Below are 23,147 nucleotides of genomic sequence, written 5' to 3'. Positions count from 1 at the left end.
CAAAATAGGTTTTAACTTCTGAGATGTAATAGAGTACATTTGCTGTTCTGTAAGATGGCCCATTCACCATCATTTTACCACTGCCAATTTTTTCCTACCTATCTTGACCCAAAAAAGGCATAAAACTGTAACCTTCTGCCTACGTCTCTTTATACCTTGACCTTTGAAGCACAAACATTACAGCAGTATCTCCCTGTTGGAATTATAATTTCACCATTTGCCATTAGTCTGAGGTCAGAGTTAATCCTTTTATCCAGGAGCACTGATCTTGAGGGAAATTGTCCAACAGGCTTAACACTGAGCTTGAGGGGGAAACTGAGTATTCAGCAGACTAGCTCAGTCAGCAGATTGCATGATTGCTGTCTACTTGTGATAGTTGTTAACTTGCTAGGAGCTTGGGATGGGAAGAAAGGAACCCAATCTTAGCGTTGCATTTTTTAAATGTCTGCTCTTTCTTCAAAAGAAAACGTATTGGGGAGCGGGGAAAATCATCTTCCATACTCTAATTTCATTCAGCAAACAACATGGTAATTAACTTCAAAATAATTTTTTGTTCTATTCTATTTGTTAAAGGGAAATTCCCTGACAAAGTTTCCATCAAAAAATTTTTTTCATCAAGTTAGTTTATATAGTAAGGTTTCTTTCACTCTTTCTAAATAAGATATGCTAACCTTGATAAGAATTGTATTTGAAATGCACATTTTAAAAATTCCATTGTTTAATAAGAAGAATATCTTTTCATTGTTATGAAAAATTGTAGTAAATATTAACCACAAGTCATTCTATTTTATTTTATTGGTATGAAACTTCCTTTACCCAAGCAGATGGGCATCTGTTCTATAATTTGTAGGTTTTGTTGTCTGAGATACTTAAAGGTTAAATGACTTGCTTAAAGTCACTTAGGAGAAGGGAATATGCATTTATTTATACAGCAGCCACTATGTAGTATATAGGTACGGTTTGCTAAGCACTTTTATAAATGTTATTTTATTCAGTCCTCGCAACAACCCTGTGAGGCTGTTGCTATTATTATCCCCATTTTGCAATTGAGAAAACAGAAGTAGAAAGTGACTTGCCTAATGAGTATGAGGTCAGACTTGAACCCAAGCCTTCCTGACTCCAGGCTCTATCTACATTTCCTGCAGCTACTAGTAGCCAACATATGCCAGAGGTGAAACTTGAATTCAGGTCTTCCTAATAGTTCTTTGTCCTCTGTACTGTGCTACCTTTCCTATTAATAGGGAAAATTGAATTTCTAGCTGTAAGAGACCTCAGTTCTTACCTAGTTTAACCCTTTCATTTTATGCAAACTGTAGTATAGAGAAGTTGAAGGATTTGCCCAAGGTCCCACAGCTACATATTTATTGAAGGCAAAAAAAAATCCTGGATTCCTTAAACTGGTTTTACATCATTTCTTTTTTTTTTAAATTATCAACACATTTTGTTTTTACATGACTTTTTTATTCCAATATGTTCTTCTTAGGGTAAGGAGAAAAACTAATGTCAGAAATGTAAGAAAGAAAGTAGTTTCAAGAAAAGCAACAAAGTGTCCATTTAAAATATAATTCTATGCTATTAAGAGAACTACAGTGCTTAGCTACCTCTGGAAATCATGAAAAGAGTTTTCACAATTAAAGATCACTTGTTAGGACCCCTTGAGCCAAGTCTGACAGCTTCACAGTAAACAAAGTTAAGCAAATCTGTGTGCCTGAAGCCAAAAGTCCTTATTAAAAGGTTTCCATAAATAAATCGCTGTTAGTAAAAGAAAATAACTCAAAGTTAATTTGGAGACTGTACGTTTAAATTGATTCCTTTTCTTGTGGGGGAAAAAAACAGAATATGGTAGGGCCTCCTTATCCTCAGTTTTGCTGTCTACAATTTCAGTTATTCATGGTCAATCCAAAACACAGGAAGTCTGCCCAGCAAAGAGCCAGAAGTCTTCCTGCAACAGTAATCTACCCCTAGTGGTGGTCTCTTCTGTTTCCATTTTGACTTTTTTTTGAGGGGGAGAGATGGGGAGGGAGTGAAAAGCCTTGGTGCACCGAGCTGAGGAGCAGGAGCAGGGAGAGAGAATATATATGTAAATATAAGAACCAACAAGTATTCATTTATATCACCAGTTTTGGCCATCAGCGGTGGGTCTTGGAAGTATTCTCCCTTTGATACAAAGTCTTACTGTATTACAGAATCTATGGAAGGACTTCATACAATAATCATTTTAAGAAATATATGCCAAGTCCAGAAAAAGCTAAGCAGAACAAACTTTTCGATCTCTATAACTGAGTGCTAAGAAATTCACCTTAAGGGTTAATTCAATTTGGCAGTCTCCCTTTCTTAAATCAAATGCGTACATGGCATATCTCTTCTTCATTTTGTGTTATTTGTGTGTACTTACTTCAAGAGCATTTTATCATTCTTGTTTGCCTTGACTTCTCAACTTAAATATGGAGAGAATTTTAAAAGTAGGAACCTCAAATGTCATTTTACTATAGAATTTGGGAATTCAAGAAAGCTAACTCCTCTTATGGGGACTTCAGGTAAAATGTTACAAATATATTTAAAGATCAGGAGAACATATAGTTTTTTATGTGGCTTCTTCCTGAGAAACTTTGAGAATCAAAACACAGCTTTCTTAAGCACTTTTATTAAGCAAAGTTGTTTTTTTTTCCCATCCTGCTTTTAGGCAGTTTGTCTAAATATTTAGAAATTTATGTTAGTGCTGCCGTTTCACAAGAAGATAGCCAATCTGATAGCTATTTATTTGCTTTCTTTCCTAACATGGTAAAATACAAGAAGAGCCCATGGCATTAATCAATTAGTATCTGATAGCAAAATGAATTGAAATTGATTTATAAGAAAGAGAACCTTGCTTTTAATGGTCCCAAATCTCTTTTTTAATATTAATGTTCTTTGGCTTCTAATAATAGAAATAATAGCCCTCTACATTTTGCAAAGCACTTTTCTCCCTATGGAATAGATGGTGCGTGTATCATTATCTCTTTTGTGGATGAGAAAACTTAGGCACAAAATGGTGGCCTGACTTGGGTCAGAGGTGGAGATCTCAAAGCCAGTGCACCTGCCAAAACCCTGCAATGCTATGTCTGAGAATAATGCCATGCCATAAAATATTAAAATGTTCAAGAATCCAAAAAACTATAGGAAGACATGTCATGGTTGGGATTATAGCATGGCACTAAGAATAGTAAAAAGTAGCCTCAGGGACCTCATATGGAAAAGTAGATCAGAGAGTCAACTAGCAAAAATGAGACTGAGGTAGACTGCCTCGGGGCTATAGTACTCTAGAGAAGTGATGGGCAAACTTTTTAAAGAGGGGGCCAGAGGAAAGGAAATGCTCATCTGTCAGTCTATTTCTAAGGCAACTCTTTCCAGGTTTCATTGTACTGTATCCTACTCATTGTATTTGTCAGATTAGGAATAATGTCCTGGGGCCAGATAGAACATTTCAGGGGCTGCATCTGGCCCATCACTGCTCCAGAGGATTGAGACCCCATTTGTACCAGTGATTGTGGATAAACAACCAGACCAATGTGGAAGAGAAAATAGTGTTAGGCTTACCCTAAGGAAGTTGTCGTTGTTGTTGTTCAGTTGTTTCAGCTGTGACCAACTTTCATTGACCCTATTTGGTTCTTTCTTGGCAAAGATACTAGAGTAATTTGCTTCTCCAGCTCGTTTTTGCATATTTAGAATCTGTTCCCCAGGACTCTATATCCCAGCATCCCACTTTCGTTCTCACATTACTTACGTCCCATGAACATGGCTGGGAAAACTGCTTTACTCCGGTGTTTACTTTTGTTCTTTTTATTTCTCCTACTTCAAGTGATTATTAATAAATCTTATAAAACATAATTCTTAGAGTCATTTGGATATTAATTTAAATCTTACATTTTAAAAATCGGGAAACTGAGGCAAATAGGATTCAATGACTTGTCCAGGGTCACACTGCTTATACATGTTTGAGGCCATATTTGAACTCAGGAAGACTCATCTTCCTGACTCCAGACTTGGTACTCTATCCACCTAGCTTCTAGCATCAGGAAGACCTGCTTTCAAATTCTCCTTCTCCATACCTTCTGTATGACCCTGGGCAAATCCTTTAACTTTTATGTGCCTTAGAAACCTCTTTAGGACTTACCTGCAAGGTTAGAGATGGTTGCAAGCTGCCTACTACCTTGAATTTTCCATCCTGACCAAATCAGAAAAATCACGGCTCTTTCGTGTGCTTGGAGAAAAGGCTAAGGAAGAGCACTTTTGCCCAAAAAGAAGCTGTGGTTCAAGTTGTGTTCTGAGAGAATAAACAGCACATTTTGCCAAGTCATGTCAAAGTTCAAAGGGTAAACAAATCCAAGGGACTAGGCAATATTGTAAAGGAATTCCTGGCAAGAATCCAAGCCAAAGAGTTCAACAAAGAATACCTCAAGGGAAACATATAATTATGGGAACAATAGGTGCCACTGAAATGATCATTTTTTTCATTCAACTTCTCTACTCAAAAAGTCATTTGGCTATGATGTCAGAGTGGTAGATAGTAATAATATGTGCAGGCACCCATACCAACTCTATTACATCAACATCGCCATTGATCTGGATACTATAATAAAAAGAAAGCCTTAAATGGATCCTCTATGAAGGGTCTATGGAAAAATGCAAAAAAGAAACATTGTCTGAGGAGTAATTGCAATCTGTTTGTAGGACTGCCAGATGCATGACATCTTAGATCATCAAAACATACAACTGAAGCATAGGATTATATTGAAAACTCTAAGGGAAATGCTGATCATCATCCCAATATAGAATCAAAACAGGGAGTCACTTCCCATTTTACTTCATGATACAGAAGTTTCGGGCACGTGATCATTGTTCACCTATAACATCTTGGCCAAAAAATGTGACATGCCTTAAAGCATTTTGAGAGTTGCAGGTTCTCCCTCATTGAAAGTCACTAAAAATACACTGGCCAGGGGCAGGTAGGTGGCTTAGTAGATTGAGAACAGTCCTAAAGACCAGGAGATCCTAGGTTCAAATTTAGCCTCAGACACTCCTAGCTGTGTGAACCTGGGCAGGTCATATAACCCCCATTGACTAGCCCTTACACTCTCCTGTCTTGGAACCAATATAAAGTATTGATTCTAAGACCAAAAGTAATTCATTTATTTAAGCAGTTAAATAAATACACTGGATGAACATCTGTCCAGGCTTAAGTACACATCTGACTGGAGGACCCTAAGTGATCACTGAAGATCAAGACTTTTCCAGCCACACTTTCTCTGGCATGTTAAATTTAACCAGAAGGAATTTTAGGTTCATAGTGAGAAACTGCTCAAGGTCCATAGAAAGAAGTTGAAATAAAGGGTGGATGCCAGAATATACCATCAAAGATGGAAGTTCTGCAGAAGAACAACTTTAGGGAAAGGGAAAAATATCCTCAGAGGAAAATGTTGAGGGCAATTACAATAGCCTCCAAACAACTTACATGTACAAAGTATATGTACATAACACACACATATATATAGTATTTTTATAAGTATATAACAAAAATTAATAAGACCTGCTCATAAGAATATACACAAGTCAACCTGATGCTTAACTCCTTTAACCAAAGGGTATCACATCAGGGCCGATACAGGGAAGATAAAGAACCAAGAATCTTGTCCAGTTTCATCCCTTGCTCCTGCTTATTCATGCACTGTGCCAAGGCAAAATGACAGAGTTAATTTAGAAACATCAATAATCCATTATTGTTACTTTTTGCCTCAGTGTATCAGATAATCACATGCTGTCTCAGAATCAGCACACTTAAAGTTGTTTTCTCTGCTTTAACATTTCAAGGATCTGTTATTTTACCACACTATAATGCAATTTGCAATCAATCAATAAACATTTTAATAAGTGGATTCTAAGTGTCAGGCACTATGTTAAGCATTGGGGATGCAAAGGGGAAAAGGTAAAAATAAACCCTGCAAGGTGCTAATATTTGAAGTATTTGAGAACTGCTATGAGCAAAAATATCAATCATTAAAATTGCAACTAACCTAGCAGGAAACATCTGTGAATTTAGCCTAGATTGGTCCTTGGACAGCAAGCCCCAAGGTCAAAGCCTTTCTTTTCATCTTGATACAGCCCATAAGCACTGGTATGCTGTTGGCCTAATCGCAAGGAAGAAACCAGGCAGAACATCCATACAGATTGTTACTGATTTTCTTTCTACTGATGACAGAATCAAGAAAACACAAACAGAATAGTAGAAAGCTCAGAACGTAACACGATTGAGTCTAAGCTGATCCAGAAGATGTTGGGAAGCCAACAGAGATTTAGACAAAAATTATGAAGGTCAATTTTGTTTTCTATAAGTAAATTAAGTAGCATATCTCCATCTAACAGTCTGGTCAAAAGTTTCTGGAGTCTGGTACAGTGATGAAAACAGGAGTGATTATTAACTTGATCTGACACTAATTTTCACAAAAACAATGGTGTTTTGCTTCATCAAGCATTCTTTTCCTCTAAATGGTTTCAAATTATTTATTTCTCTCACTATCTTCCTAAGTATCAAATTTAAATTTATCATTTCTGGGGACATCTTTTTTTTCCTTTTTTTAAACTGAAACACAATAACTGAATAAGGTGGAAAGGCTATAGGAAGGCTCTGCATGGATGGATATAAAAGGAAATTTATAAAATCCCAGGAGATACCCCTGAAGATAACTTTTTGTTATTGTTCAGTCATTTCAGTCATATCTGACTCTTCATGACCCCATTTGGGGTTTTCTTGGCAAAGATATTGGAGTGGTTGGCCATTTCCTTCTCCAGCTCATTTTAAAGATAAGGAACTGAGACAAACAGAAATAAATGACTTGCCCAGGGTCACATAGCTAGTAAGGGCCTGAAGTTAGATTTGAACTCAGGAAGATGAGTCTTCCTGACTCCAGAGCTGGTACTTGATCCACTAGCTACCAACTGCCCCGAAGAAAACCTACTTCCCTACACAGTGCTCTTGCCTATAAGTTTTGTAATGCAGTTTTCACTTTGGTAGTATGCAGGCACCCAAAGAATGATAATTAGGGTCCTTGTTTCTATTCTCACTCTTGTAAAAATCTCTGGCTAATTGGCTCACGTGCTTAGTGATTGGTACTGAGTCATGGAATCATTTTCCACTTGAGCCAGTTAACTTTTCTCTCTTCCATAGCCACAGACCACACCTCTTACCCCCATCTGACTATTTCACAGATGTGTGCCACTAGTCACTAGGGAGACAAGTCAAGAGAGGGTTACTGGAAAAAGCAACTCAAAACACATGCAGTAGCATCATTTTTACATTTTGAATGACAGCATATTATTCTGTTATGAAATCCAGGACAGTTGACTTGGCAGTTTGTGCAAAGACTTAAGTCCCATTGTTTAAAACAAGAACACTGAAGGACTTTGGAGTGCTATTTGTTGAACTTGGGGAAGATTTTTGTTTTTAATTTAGGGCACAATGAATTATTTACCATCTCTTTTGCAGAACTGATAAGCAACTAGAACTATTAACCTTTTGTTGGACATCAGTAAAGATAGTTTCCTTCTATTACTTATTATTGACATTCACTTTCCCTCCCATGACTATTTAGTACGGATAAATTCTAGCTGATTATTTCAAAAGGTTGAAAAAGCTAACTTGGACTGGGCATAAGGCCCAGATTAATTTGATCCCAGTATTGTGAAGGAAGAAGCAAGGGGAATAAAAAGTCTTTGACAGAAATCGTTGATAATTGGCTGAGGATTGGGGAGGGAACCCAGAAAACTTGGAACAGTATGAATGTTATTCTAATGTAAAAGAAAAGAACAAGGGAGGAACCAAAAAACTACAAAGTAACAACCTTTATAAGGAAAAATAGGACAAATGAGAGGAGCAGTACATTTTCTCTGAAACTCTGAAGGGGTGTGTTGTTCTGGAGGGTAGAGTTTTCCAGAGACTTCAAGCTCTAATTCCATGAAGTTTCAAACATTATTTTATTTTCATCATTTTGTAAATGCATTTTTAAATGCACCCCAGTTGGCCATGCCTTCTTAAACAGAGTGTATTGAACATAGCCGAAGCTTTGTTGATGACTCAAAGTCCTCATTACGAACATCAGTGATTATTCTGTATTATTACATTATTGTGTAATATTGTTTGCCTCTACAGTAAAGGGGCCCAGATTGCCATGTATTTTGTTTTTGTGTCTTCTTTCTATAGCCTTTCTTTTTTCTCTTCTTGCCGTCAGCTATTATATCTTGAATGTGTACCTATAGCAATTTTTATCTCCCTGTCAAATTTGTTATTCTAAATGTTTGTGGGCTGTAAACTCAGATTGCCATACTCATTAAAAATGAGTTGGATTTTTTTTAAGAGTAAATGGTCTCTGGATAGGGCCTAATAGATTCTCCTTTGAGTAAAGTACATCAGCTATAGGACATTTAACCTCTATTTTTGCCTCAGAGGAACTCATGTTTTACCTAGTAGTTTCCAGATATATTCCAGTTACATGAGCTATTACTATATAATGAGAATTGAAGAGCAGGCTCTTTAGAAATATTTCCTTTGTATTCTATCAGTGCCTAGCATATTGGCACTTAAATGTTTTCTGACTTGTTTATTTGATACTAAATTGTCATGGAGTGGCAATTATTCATTTAAGTTTCTTTAGAGTATTCAACTTTACTAAAGAATCAGGGCAATGAAGATAATATAAAAGAATATTAAGAAAAGTTACTCATGTACTATACCCAAGATTCTTCTATAGAGAAAAGAGAATAAGTATGCATTCAGCACCAACTGTGTGCCAGGCACTTAACAGATATTATCACATATGATCCTCATAGCAGCTCTGGGACATAAGTGCTATTATTATCCCCATTTTTTACAGTTGTGGTAACTAAAGAGAATATGTTCAGTGACTTGTCTAGGGTCACTTAAGTAGTAAATTGTCTCATGCTGCATTTTAACTTAGGTCTTCTAGCTCCAGGGCAAGTGCTCTATCCACTTAGCCATCTAAGCTGCCACTTTTATACAGTCTTTACTTATTTAACTATATCTAAAGAACTTGACTGTTTCAAGGGATATTATAGAACTGAGATAATGAAATGACTGTTGCAAAAAAATCAGGTTAAACAGAGAGTGTTCAATTAAAAAATAAAAAGTTAAAATATTTGGAATATTTGGAAACAAGCCAACACATCTGTGAAAACAAATCAAATAAATTCAGAACAGCATTGGGGGGAAGTAGTCTTTTAAGGACAGGTAAATAATGAAGACAGAACTTGTGCAAGTGAAGAAAGATTTGTCAATCCAAGGAATCTAGATGTTCCTTAAACTCATCATCTGAAAATGCATATCAAGGGAGTTCTACGTATATGAGATGATATTCGGCAACTCTGGGAACTTCCTTTCATTCAATTACTCAATAGTATTTATTTGGCATCCACTATGTTAGGGATTGTGAGGTGATACCAGAAGAGCTCTTTGGTATCTATAGTCCTATTCCTCAAGAAGCTTATTAAAAATTTCAGAAGATAAAAATCTCTGTTATCCTATCATCTGGGATTTTGTCAGTCTGTAATACTACCTCCTTTGACACAGAGCATAGCCTCCAATTCTACCTGAATTTGACACTGCTGCTCTTGATGTCAAACTAATTTAGTCCCCTCTACCCAGGAGAGAACTGTGCCTAAACTATCCCAGACAGATTGGCATGGTTCCAAATCTCAAAATATTCTAAGGAAGCAATAACTATAAGTGTCGTGTCTGTTGCTCACTAGACATTTAGAGAATTGTTATTTATATCAAATATAAATCTTTCTTGCCCTTTTCTCTCATATGTGTCCATGTGAAAGGGCCCCATTTGGAAACCACATATAAATTGAAGTTTCTAAATACATACAAATCAAGAAACACCTGGCATTTTCCCTGCCAGAATTTTTTTTAATCTCCATTAAATACAAATTGTAAAATATCAACATTGTTCCACATACAATACATCCACTCGGTCTATGCCAAAGATATGGTCTTTGTCCTTTTGGAAAGTGGTGGATCTTTTTTTTTCTTTCCATGATCATTATGAAAGGGCTGAGATAAACACAATGTCCACTTTATAGATAGAGGGGGGTGGAAAGTATTGGACTCCTTGCCAAAGGCTACACAATGAGAAGCCAAGCCAGAAAGAAGTCAAGTCCCCTGCTTCCCAGGACTAGTTTTACCTTTGTTCTATAACCTCTCAAAAAAAATTATTGTGAATGACTCCATTTTAATGCAGATCCAGCACTGAGGATCTTCATAAATCACAAAAAAAAGGCCCTGGGGGGAGCTTTACAGAATGTTTTGATTGAAGTTAATTCTTGCACTAGTGAGAACTCACTGAAATGCCCATGTGCAGTGCAAAGTTATCAAGTTGTGGAAAGAACATTGCAGAGATTAAAATGTTGCATAAGATAGAGAGCAAGCAGCATGAGTCAGGGGTTTGGGAAATATGAGTCACAGAACGAGGAGAAATTGCCAGACTCGTAGTTTAGAAAATGAGAAACTAAGCAAGACTGAAAAGACATAAGTAAAATGAGAATAAGGTTGTCCCCATTAAGCTCTGAGAGAAATTAAAATTTGTAATGCCATGAAATAGTCAGTAAACATTTATTAAGCACTTATTATGTGTCAGGCATTTCACTAATAACCAGGGGCACCAAAAAAAAAAAAAGAAAGCAAAATACAATCCCTGCTCTCAAGGACCTCATTATCTAGTTGAGGAGACAATATAAAACAAAACATACAAACGAGCTATTTAACAAGCTAAGGATAAATGAGGCAGGTAGGTAGTACAGTGGATAGAGCACTGGGCTTGGAATTAGGAAGATTCATCTGACCAAGTTCAAATCTGTCCTCAGATATTTACTAGTTGTGTGACCATGGGCAATTATTAATCAGTTTAGATGGCCCTAATAAACCACTAGATGAACTGGAATGTATAGGAAGTCACTTGGCCCCATTTGCCTCAGTTTTCTCCTCTGTAAAATGAATCAGAGAAGAAAATGGCAAACTATTCAAGTATCTGCCCCAAAAAGGGGTGAGAGTTCATCAAGAGTTAGAACTGAATGACTCAACAACATCAACAAATATTAGATAAATAGGAATAACCAAGAGAGGAAAGCACTCAAGTCAATGTTTCAAAGAATCTGAAAAGGGAAACAAAGAATAGGTCACACAGGTTTAGTTGAAGCAACTGATGGCTGAACTGAAGATTGCATTGCCAAAGTTAGCAATAGGGAAAGTGAGAGAATCACCAACTATCTCCATTAACTATATTTCAGGTATTAGAATGCAGAAACGTGACCTGATTTGTGTTGCATCATTTTTAGTGTTTTGTAGCTGATTTTAGCCTCTGTATTATAATAATATCTATCCGAGTCAAAGTCCTTAGCTTGGACTTCTACCACCTGGCCTCATTTCCTCCTTACATAGACTATTTGTTTCAGCCAGCCCAATCTGGTTACCATTCTCTATAGACAACCTATTTGTTCTTGGCCCTCTGTTCTGTGTGTACCATTCCCTCTGCCTAGGAATCTCCTCTCTACTCCTCTAGAACAAACCAAACCTTCAAAATCCAATCTAAAATTCAACTCCTCAAGTAAACCTTCTGTGATTAATCCTACCCAGTTCTGATTACACTTTTTATTTTGTATCTCCTCAAAATTTCTGTACTTAGTTTGTATTTATATCCATTTTCACCTGTAGCTAATGCTTCCGTAGGACTGGGGGCAATTGAGTAAAACAATCAAATTACTCTCCCCTACCTAAAGTAAGTGAAAAAATGTTACTCTCTATTTCCTTTACCTGATGGGAACCATCTTGATAGAATCAAACCAGTCACAGAAGTTCCAACAAAGTATGAGACAACTTTACCAATTTAGAAAACCTTTATAAATTATTAGATGAACTGGAATGTACAGGAAGAGTTCAAATTAACTGAGGAAATCTGGTCGAACAATAAAATAGCAGACCATTGCAGAATGGAGTGATAAAGATGCTACAAGAGCAAATGAATAGAAAATGTTTCAGCTAAACTCTGTGAGATGTTGCATGAGGGCAGGGTGAATAGGATGAGAGCATTTTGTTTATGGTATTATTCTCTCCCTTTTCTCACATCACTACCCATTGATGGGCAGAGGACCTCATAACTCTAGACGTCCAGAGAACTAACCATCTTCCGCAACTCAGTGCTATACTTCCATCATGAGCCCAGGACATACTGAACACAGATTCATAATTCTGCCATACCCTACGTGAGGGAAACATCTTAAAAATTGGACTCCAACAAAAAGACTTCCATTGCCTGTGTTACATTTTACCAAAGTACTCCTAGCTTGAGCTCACTTTCCCCAGCCTTTGTGTTGATTGATATGAGATTACATCATAGATTTGGGGGGGAATGTTGTATACCAAATGTTCTTACTATTCCACTTTAGTAAATAGTCCTTTTTAAAAAACTGTTTGGATCTGGCTGACTAATGATTTGCAAACACAGAAATAATGGGACACCAGAACACAATTTTCAAAAGAATAGCAACGGGGCAATTTCAGTAAATTAACAAAACTGTTGCAAAGTATATATAGTAGGTAGCCGCAGAAAAAAATGAGACCACCTGAATATTCCCTTCAATGAAAACAGCTATCAGGAGCAAAGGTCAGGATTAATGTTCTAATAGGGTATCTCACCAAGTAGTTATTCTTTTTTTTTATTTTGTTTTTCCCCAACTATATGTAAAATCAATTTTTCAAAACTCAAAACAATTCTCTTCCTCTTTCTCTCCTCTCCACCCTCCCCCACACTGAGATGGTAAGGAATCTGATATAGATTTTACATGTACAATTATGTAAAACATTTTCCCCTATTAACACTTTTGTGTAAAGAAACTCAAACAAAAAAATTTTTAAGAAAGTGAAAAACGTTTCAACTAGTATTAAACAAGTACTATGTGCCAGGTACCGTGGTAGACATTAGAGATACAAAAATAAAAATGAAATATCCCCCGGTCTTCCCAAGGTTTACATTCTAGAGGGAGAAACAACATGTACCTCTAAGAATCATACATTCATTTGCTAAAAGATCCAGCCTTGAAGTATTAGTGCTGGCAGAGAAATGAGAAGTCATTAAGTCTAACCTTTTCATTTTCTAGATGAAGGAACTAAGGCACAGAGAGCTTAAGTGACTTTCTAAAAAGCACACACGTAGTAAGTGTCTAAAGAAGACTTTGAATTTGAGTATTCTTGATTTCAAGTTGAACACTCTGTACATGGAATATATATATATATATATACAATTTATATATGTGATATATATATATTTCATATATATACACAAGACTACCAACTCTGAGAGTTATTTCATGAGTACTTTCAAGTCTCCAAGAATTCCTAAACTGAGGAACCATATCTACCAAAGACTGCAGAACAATCTACTCTTCAGAGAAGGAAGATAATGATCTACAATGTGTTGTTGAGGGCTCTTGAGCTTAGCTTTAGGAATATAAACTAACGGTATATGTTGAACATGGAGTCACTATTCTTTGAAGAATTTGTCCTGTGAGTTAGAGAATATTCCCAATAAAACAGATAAATATTTAAATAAGCTGTGAGAATAGGAAAGGACATTTAAGCTTGGGGAAACAGCATGAGCCAAGGCAAAAATGAGTAGAAGATAAAATTTGCAGAAGTTACTGATTCACTGATGCCCATCACACCTAATATCCATGGTGCCCAATAAGCATTTAGAAGTGTCACAGGCAAAATGGAGCATTCTGTTCATTTCTGTCATGGAGGTGTCCCTTAGCCCATGGGCTACATGCAGCCCACAAACTCCCTAGTATGGCCTGAGCCAGACCAAAACATAGTTCCTATATGATTTTAATGAGTCAATATAGTAATAAAAAGTAAATATAAATATATATGCATGATTTCTAAATCAATATGTGACCTTGAGGTATACTTACACACAATTTTTAACCCTTACCTTCCATCTTAGAATCAATACTAAGTATTGGTTCCATTTTAAATCTGGCCTCAGATACTTAGTAGATGTATGACCTTGGGCAAATCACTTATCCCCCATTGCCTAGCCCTTACAGTTCTTCAGCCTTTGAACCAATACTTAGATTCTAAGATGGTCATAGAGGTAGGATGTGTGTGAGACCAAATTTGAACCCAGGACCTCCCATCTCCAGGACCAACTCTCTGTCCACTGAGCTGCCTAGCTGCCCCCACCCTCGTTCTTTTAAAGTTTGACACTACTGTCCTATTCCATACATCATTCTTTTAAAATGATGATAGATCTTTTACAATTTAGCCTTGATGCATGAGATATTTTGTTTTATTTTAATCTTTCTGAGAATTTCTGAGAAATTCTAATCTTTAATGTTTCTCTAAAAACAAGATTTTGTACCTTAAAGCTGCTTCCTAAACCGTGGAGTAACTTCTCAGACATTGCTGCCTTTACAATGTAAGGTATAGATGACAGCCTCTGAAGAATATCTGGATATCACTGTATTAGGGACACAAAGACAAAATAAAAAACACTATCTTCGAGGATCTTACATTCCTGGTTTATTAGGAGATTAGAGGGGAAGGAATGAGTAGAGGCATATGTTTTATTGAATTCTAAGTGACTTCAGTTAAAGTCAGTAGTGTTTATCTAGATAATATCAAATCCTTGGATAATGGAATGTACTTCTCTAGAGATGAATGGACATGGTTTTCAAGAAGTAAAAGGCTTAGGCAGCACCAATTTTATTTATGAAATCCGATTAATTCTAAACTCATCTCACAAGAAAAACTCAAAATCTCCATCAGTTTTATCAAAGAAGCCTTTGGAATAGAAAGTAAAGGGAAATATAGGAGAATCCCAAAATATAAAAAAAATGTGAATGGGGTGGAGGCATTATGAATAGAGAAGTCTTGGAAAAGTATCAGTCATTTATGAGGTTTCCTTAGAAAATGGAGCAATACAAACACAAATCCATAATTGACAGCCAGCACTTGCTAAATGGGGAACCTTGCCAAATCTGAATCTAACATTTCAGTATCTCTAAGGGCAGTTATCACTGGAAGTCCTGGCAAAGTTTCTTGACCTAAAACAAAAGGAATCCTGCAATCATGTTGCATGAGAGAGTCATAAAGCATTGAAGAAGTCCCTACAGGAATGTTTTCATCAGCTGCAAACGAGGATATAATAGAAGGTCTAAAGATGTGCACAGATTTCCAAGGGGAGGCAGGCCTCCACCTCTGGCACAATCCATAGAAAGAAAATAACTGGTAATTACTGCCTCTCAGGAAACTGTTGAGCAGCCAAGGAATTTTACAATACTTTCAGAGGAATATGTCAGTACATGTCCATATGTGTCACACCAGTATATATCTGTCTGTCAAGTATACTTATCTAGCAGTATCATTTTGATTAAATTAAGAATCTGACGGGGCATTTTCCTAAGCCCAATACAAGGTTAGAAGTTCATCTTTTGAGAGTTGATATGAAACAGGTGGATGTCTACACTTGTCTATTAGCACCTGCCCTTCCCTCATCCTCAGGGAAAGAACCTGTCATATCATTTCAGTGTCCAGATAGTTTGAACTGATGTCTAGAAATCCTACCCTCTGCCTGAACTGAGCTTTTTCTCACTTGGAAGAATAGGGCAACTCAGGCAGACATTTATGCTTTAGTAATCTATTTCTATACTTGATAATATAGACATGTACAAGACAAGGCCACACAGCATAGGCTAACCCATAATTAAATCTGTCAGATTTGGAGATATGTCTTTAAAATATTTGTATACTTTCTATATGTTCAGGGGAATGGAAGCATGAAGAATTAAAATCACATCATCAATGGTTTATTTTCTACTGAATCTTGTGGTCAAAATTGTTTTCATTTAGTACATAGCAGAATCCATTATTTTTTCCAAAGCACCACCTGAGGTCTGCCAGTGTGATGTCCTAAAATCCCCAGTGCTTGTATAAATAACCAGTTTAGCTAAGAAATTTGTCAACTAGAAATCACAAATTTTAAGGAATTTGTTCATGCAGTTTATCAACTCTAGTTGCTGAAAAATTGAATGATCCTTTCATTTACAATTTACAATAAGGAGCATTCCAAGTAATGGTTCTATGATGTAGAAAAAGGAAAACTGAAATTAAATTGTATAAATTGCTACTATTATATATAATTATACACATATATACTTGTATATGCATATATACGCACACCTAGACACAAAGATTGCAATCAAAATTGTTCAATAACTGTATCTTGTATTAGATCTGAAGTTTTTTAAGTCTATAATTTGGGGGGGGGGGTTAATTCACTTGTTTGTTACATTAAATTTCCAGGTAACTCTCTCCCCCACTTTCTCCTCTCCTTACACTAGAAAAGGCATCATTTGAAAAAAGATATATGTATATACAAAACTATATCTTGCTTGTTTCCATATATCAGTTCTTTCTCTAGAGATGGACATTCACAAGTCATTCTTCAAACTATTTCTGTTGTTCTATATAATGTCATTTTCTCTTGTAACAAGCCTAACGTGAGATTTTCATACATGTACATATTAGAAAGGAAAGGGGAACTGTATAATCTGTCATTTTAAATTATTTTGTTAGAAAAATTGAGAAGATTTGAGAAATTAAACATTTTAGGTGACAGCACTCTGTTGTGCCCCATTAGAATATGGTCAAATGCATTTCATTTCATCCTGAAATTTGCAATGGTTTTATTCTTTATATTCACATTATAAAGTTTGCAAAAACAGCAGTGGTATTTGTAGGATAAACTAAGGGAAAATCATAATGTGACTATTGATAGAGTTTAGTAGAATTTAACCAAAAGGGTTTCTTCCAGAAGTTAAGCTGTGATAACTGGACTTCATCATTCTCATTCTCTTCATTATTTGTTCCTTTCTTTCCTTAAGTCCTTTAAGGAGGTCTTTTTCCAGTCCTTTTGGTAGCAATATCTTTCTAAATAAATCTGAAACAGCATTATTTCCAAAGACAATTTTGAGACAGATAGAAATAGCAATATCTTTCACAAGTGGCTAAAATTATTTCTTTATTTTTATTTGGTTTTTTTGAAAGACATTGATGAATGCACAGCAGGAACTCATAACTGTAGGGCAGACCAAGTCTGTATCAATTTAAGAGGATCTTTCAGCTGCCAATGTCACCCTGGTTATCAGAAGCGAGGAGATCAGTGTGTCGGTAAGTACTCTGGTCAGGTAAATAATGCTGGTTCTAAATGATATTTCATTTTTAAGTGTATAAGTTCTTATGATAAACCATCTCCATATTCATAAAAGATGATGGTTAATAGTTGGGGAGAGGGGAAAGGAAGAGATTAAGCCTTTATTAAGCACCAAAATATATACTAAATACTATGCTAAGTGTAAGCTACTCTTCTGCCACCAACCAGGGCCTGAGTGTTAGGAAAAGTGGCCATTATTTGGACTCTAATCTTTGATTTTGCTAATTAAACCTTAAAAATTAGGAAAAGATAGTCCGAAAAAAATCAGCAGGGATCCAATTTTTGCTCCCCTCTCTCTTTGTCAAGTAACAAAAGTTTATTGAACACAAAGAACGTAGAAAGGTCATTATTGCTGAAGAGACAGAATGAAGATTGTGCTCAAAGTCCTTGCAGAAGCATATAGTCTTCTCAAAGATGCAGAACAAAACTGACCATAGAGAAAATAGAGACTCTAAGCTACTTGAGAGCAGGGATTGTATTTTACTTTTCTTTATATGTATAGCACTTAGCAGTGTCTGGTCCATAGTAAATGTTTAAAAAATGCTTGTTGACTGACTTGGCTAACATCCACTAAAAATACACAAGAACACATGGAATGATGACACACAAATACAACTTGATAACAAATCACAACAAAGTTAGATATTCATATTAGAAACTTCCTTTAATACTACTTACAATAGGTCAGAATTCAGAAATTTTACATGCTTGTGTCAAAGATTCTATTCAGATAATATAAGTTTAACTTGAAGATTAGTTACTTAAAGGATCTCAGTATAAATCTTTTACCATCAGTTAGCTCCACAATATAATAGTACCAGAGACATAAAAATATGGAATATATATAACATAATTCCAAATTAATTAGATGTTTTACTGCAAATATTAGCCTTTCTTGGGTTTGCTTTAGTACATACTCATATTAGGAAATGTCATCAAATACCTATTACATCCAGGACATCTGAAGATATAATGCTTAGAGGAGGCATGATCTCTGCCAGTTGAGAATTTGACGGTTTAGTAAGACCATATGACATACAATCAAATATCCAAAATGCAAAAATAACAGATGAGAAGCTTTATGGTATGGGGGAAGTATATTGCATTTAGAATCAGAAGATTTGGTTCTTAATGGCTGTGGCAATCAGATAGATAGATAGATAGATAGATAGATAGATAGATAGATAGATAGATAGATAGATAGATAGATAGATGAATTAATAAATAAACAAATGGCTAAATAAATGAATAAAATGCTTGTGGCTCCATTAGCAAATTACTTAGTCATTTTTGAAATAAGGAAATTGAAATAGATGACCTCTGAAATCTCTTGCATCTCTGAATCTGGGACTTTCCGAGCATATTACGTGTACAAGCAAAGTATTGTGAGATTTAAGAAGAGAAAGGTCATTCCCCATAAGAGCCTTTCGAGTATGTGCTATGATTATTCCTTTTACAATGAGGGAACTGAAGAGAGCTTAAGTGACTTCCTGAGGGCCACAGACAGAGGTAGTAAGTGTATGAAGAAAGATTCAAATCCAGTTCTCAGGCCAAGTCCAAAACTCTCTCCATTATGCCACCTTGAAAGAAAATTTTAGTGTCTGGGTGGGAGTGAAAGCTGGATGTCAAGAAGTTTGGAGGGAAGAATGCATGATGAAGTAGCAAAGATAAGCTAATTTACCAAAGATTTTTGCTATGGAAAAGGAAAGAAATAAGGAAGATGGTTGGATGAAGTGTAAATGTCAAAGGAAGGACTTTTTTTAGAATGAGGAAGATCTAAATATGTTTCTAGACAGATAGGAGGGTAGCTAGTTTGAAGAGTGTGTGAGAGAGGACTTCTGGACCATAGTCCTGAAAAGATGGTAAAAGATAAAGATGTTTGCATCTAAAGGGAGGAAAGACTCTTCTCTTCTAATGAAGGGAGAATGGGTAGTGCTACTTCCCTAAAGTGTGATTTTCTCAGCTCCATTTTACAGAATAAGAAACTGAGGAACTTAAAGGCTTAATGACTTGCCAAAAATTTGATGATGGTTCCAAAACCTCGATTTCTGATGTCTTGGATCTGGATCTTTTCCACTGTCTCACCCTGAAATTTGAATTCTGATTTATTTTACTCATGTTTTAGATATTCTAGAGACATCACCCCCTAAATGACACACTAATATGTGAAACTAGGCATTGTATTCTTTTAACTTTTAAGCACACACATGATATTATTCATATGTGATTTGCATAAATAACTCATCACTTCTCAGAAACTTATGATGAGTGAAGAAAAAGACTTCCTTCAACCTTCCTAAGGTAATAGAGAAATTTAGACCAAAGGATACTCAAATTGAAGTTAACTCTATTCCAAAGTACCAGTTTAGAAAAATAATTTTTTTCACTTCCACTTCTTTGTGAAATATATCTGCCTTCACACTTCCAAACTGAAAGCAAAAGCACAAACCACTGGGGAATACAAATAAGTAACAATATTTTTGTTCTGTGATATCCTAGACATAGATGAATGCAGCATCCCTCCTTACTGCCAGCAAAGATGTGTGAACACACCGGGTTCCTTTTATTGCCAGTGCAGTGCTGGGTTTCAGTTGGCAGCAAACAACTACACCTGCGTAGGTAAGCCTTCTCAGAAGGGACAGTGCCATCATCCAGTTTAGGTCTCCCAAAAATGCATATGCCCCACCAGGGCATGGTGGTTTCAAGTTTGATGTTTTTGAGTGAACTGGTTTTCATCAGGATCCCTTAAGCAATCCTCAAACTAAAAAAGACAATAACCAGTCTGTTTTCCAAAATATATCAAGATGTGAATGGAAATTTTTTACTCTTGGTTTTATTTCTCCTCTGTGTATGCATTTTTAAAAAAACTACAGAGTAGTTGATGTACGCACACCAATTAGTCAATAGCGTGTGAAATAAGACTTGGAGGTGCCAAAGGGCCTGGGGGTTACTGCAAGTTCATGTACATAAACTTTCCACTGACAGTACCTCCAATTCTCACATGCTGCTTCTCTCTTTTCAGAATGCACTGTCACGGCACACAATTTTGAGATTGGCATGACATGGAAAGAATCTAGCACAGGAAAAATGCCTTTTCACAATATTTTCAGTGCCTCAGAGCATTGCAAAACTCTCTATGGGTCTCAAAGGCCCATGTTATAATTGAAATGGAATTTAACAGAACCTATTTAAAAAGTAATAAATAGCACAGATAAATCTTCACCACAGCATGCTGAGAGACCATATCACTGTGTGTTTCTTATATCAATTATTTATAGACTTGGCATTTTGTACCTGAAAAAAAAGAAAGATAGTGGAATGTACAGTTTAATAGCGGCACTAAATTGTTTTTGGAAAGGTTCATCACAAGTTAGAATAGCTGTCATTCCTCGAAAAATGATTCCAGGGTTTCTAAAAAGGAATGTAAAGCCCCGATTTGAAATTGTCCCAGCAGCTATGAAATCTGAATTGATGCTCTCCAATGAGCTTCTGCAGGGCAAAGGATTTAGCTAGGGAAATCATCCACTTGTCATCAGCTGATTCAACTGGTATCAAGAAAGATCTGTTTAAAGATAAGAAACCTGTCCTTTCAGATATCAATGAATGTGATGCCAGCAATCAGTGTGCTCAGCAATGCTACAATATACTTGGTTCATTCATCTGTCAGTGTAACCAGGGATATGAGTTAAGCAGTGACAGACTCAACTGTGAAGGTGAGTGCTCTCTCAAATCATGTCTAGTGTGAATAGCATAATAATAATATTATGATATTATGTCTAGTGTGAATCGGTAGGAGTGACAGGGAGTGGGGAGAAGGCCTGGACCTTTTGTAAAATGAATTTCTACTCAAGGAAATTTAACTTTGAATTCCAGGGAATATAGTGTAGCTCCAAAAGTAGAAGACTTAGAGTATGAGTTATCAACGGGAAATGGAAGAAATCAAAATAAACAGGAGTTCATGATGGATGACCAACAGGCCATGTAACTTACATCAGAGAAGTATGTGGTGTAGGTACCTGAATGCTGGACAGCAACTCAGGATGGTCCCATCTCTGCCGTGTTGTTTAGTGATGTGACTGTGATCAAGTCACTTCAACAACTGGACCTCAGGTTCCACATTTGTAAAATGAAAGAGAATACTGGATTTGGAAGGTTTCTGTCCCAATTCTACTATTTACTCCCTGTGTCAAAGTGCCATAGTCCATAGTCTTAGAGCTGAAAATGACTTTTAGAGGTCATCTAGTCCAGTCCCCTCATTTTTCAGCTAAGGAAACTGAGGTCCAGAAAAGTAAAGCAGTTTGTCCCAGGTCATGCAGGAAAATGAGTGGAAGGATTCAAATTTGGGTCTTAGCACTCCAAATCGAACACACTTTCCATTTTCTCTGTGATTTAAGTCCTCTATGCCTCAGTTTCCTTATTTATAAAAGGAAGAGGTAGGACTATGTGCCTTCCAGCTCTGAATCCACAATCCTGTTACTAGATGATCTTGAAGAATAGGCTCTTTCCAAAGACAGAACCCTACATAATCCAGAATCATAGAGGTAATGAGCTATGTTAATTCTTCGTTATTTAATTGTTCCAAGAAAGAAAATAGCTTGTCCCTTGAAGAGCATGCATGTGCAGAATGCCACAAGTATAATTCAAAAGGCATGAGATTTTCCTGAGGGTGATATCATCTACATTTCATTTCCCTTTCCACCCAAAGGATCCTCCAAGTTTCATTTGGGGCCATGAGGGTCATACCCCACCCTAAAAGCCCCACATCATGACTACTGTACTTCAGACTAAAAAAGGGTTGCTCCCTGGAACTTGCCATGGCCCCTTCTGAGCAAATGAGAGGGACATCACCACAAAGAAATGTGAAGCACTCCTTGCCTCCAGGCCTAAGCATGCCATTTCCCAAACCCTGGCAGGCCTTCCCACCTGGCCAGGACTGGGACTTTTTTTATTCAATACTCAGATCATCTTTATGGCAAATTCATACAATTTATGAGAATTTGGTGGTTTTTTTAAGTATGCTTTTAAGACTGCCTGCCTCCTCATCAACAAGGGAAACAGTTATAATTCATTAACTAGTTCATTCATTCTGGGTTAGACGTCTCCCCACTCCCCCAAAAAAGATTCTATCCAATTCACTTTCTACTCTGGAGAAGCTAATAATGTTAGATTTTTGCTAAAAATTGACTTGGCTCATTATTATTCAGTTTCATTATTATTCAGTCTCATTATTATTCAGTTTCAATGCCTTAAAGATTTGTGCTTGTTTTCATTCTGTTGCTCATCTTGAAATATATATAGGTAAAATATGATCAAATGAGCACCCAGTATAAGCTTTTAGATTTTGTCTTATTCCCCTACTAAATTGTAAGCAGTGAGTGTGTCTTATCTAAGCTTTGTTTCTTTTCTGATGTGGAAAACACTGTCCTGCATACATCAGGCAGCTGATAACTATTAGAATTGTATTTTTATTATATATGTTTATTTTTAAATAAAATCATATAGTCTAAGAGTTGGCACAGACTACAGAGACTATCTAGGAGTAGCTGAGTGTCACAGTGGATAGACTGCTGAGCCTGGAGTCAGGATGATTTGAGTTCAAATCTGGCCTCAGACACTTACCTGTGTGACCCTAGGCAAGTCACATAATCTCTATTTCCTTCAGTTTTCTCAATTGTAAAATGATGATAATAGTAACATCTGCTTCCCAGAGACCTTAAGAGAATAAAATGAGACAATAACTATAAAACACTTCACAATGCCTGACATGTAAGCACTATATAAATATTATTATTTTTATCTAGTCCAGTGATTCCCAAAGTGGGCACTACCACC

The 23,147-nt window shown here is 36.3% G+C and overlaps 1 protein-coding gene across 1 annotated transcript in view; it reads left to right on the top strand.

Moving 5' to 3' along the window:
• EFEMP1 (EGF containing fibulin extracellular matrix protein 1) overlaps nucleotides 1-23,147 on the top strand; it is a 68,127-nt gene that overhangs the window by 34,702 nt on the left and 10,278 nt on the right. The window contains exons 5-7 of the mRNA XM_044663354.1: nucleotides 17,150-17,272; nucleotides 19,815-19,934; nucleotides 20,909-21,028. Coding sequence (XP_044519289.1) covers nucleotides 17,150-17,272; nucleotides 19,815-19,934; nucleotides 20,909-21,028 — 363 coding nt within the window. The remainder of the gene's footprint in view (nucleotides 1-17,149; nucleotides 17,273-19,814; nucleotides 19,935-20,908; nucleotides 21,029-23,147) is intronic.

Source organism: Gracilinanus agilis, chromosome 2 (assembly GCF_016433145.1).
Source record: "Gracilinanus agilis isolate LMUSP501 chromosome 2, AgileGrace, whole genome shotgun sequence".
Lineage (NCBI taxonomy): Eukaryota > Metazoa > Chordata > Mammalia > Didelphimorphia > Didelphidae > Gracilinanus > Gracilinanus agilis.
Note: the sequence above shows the minus strand (reverse complement) of the source record. Positions and strands in the feature narration are given on the sequence as shown.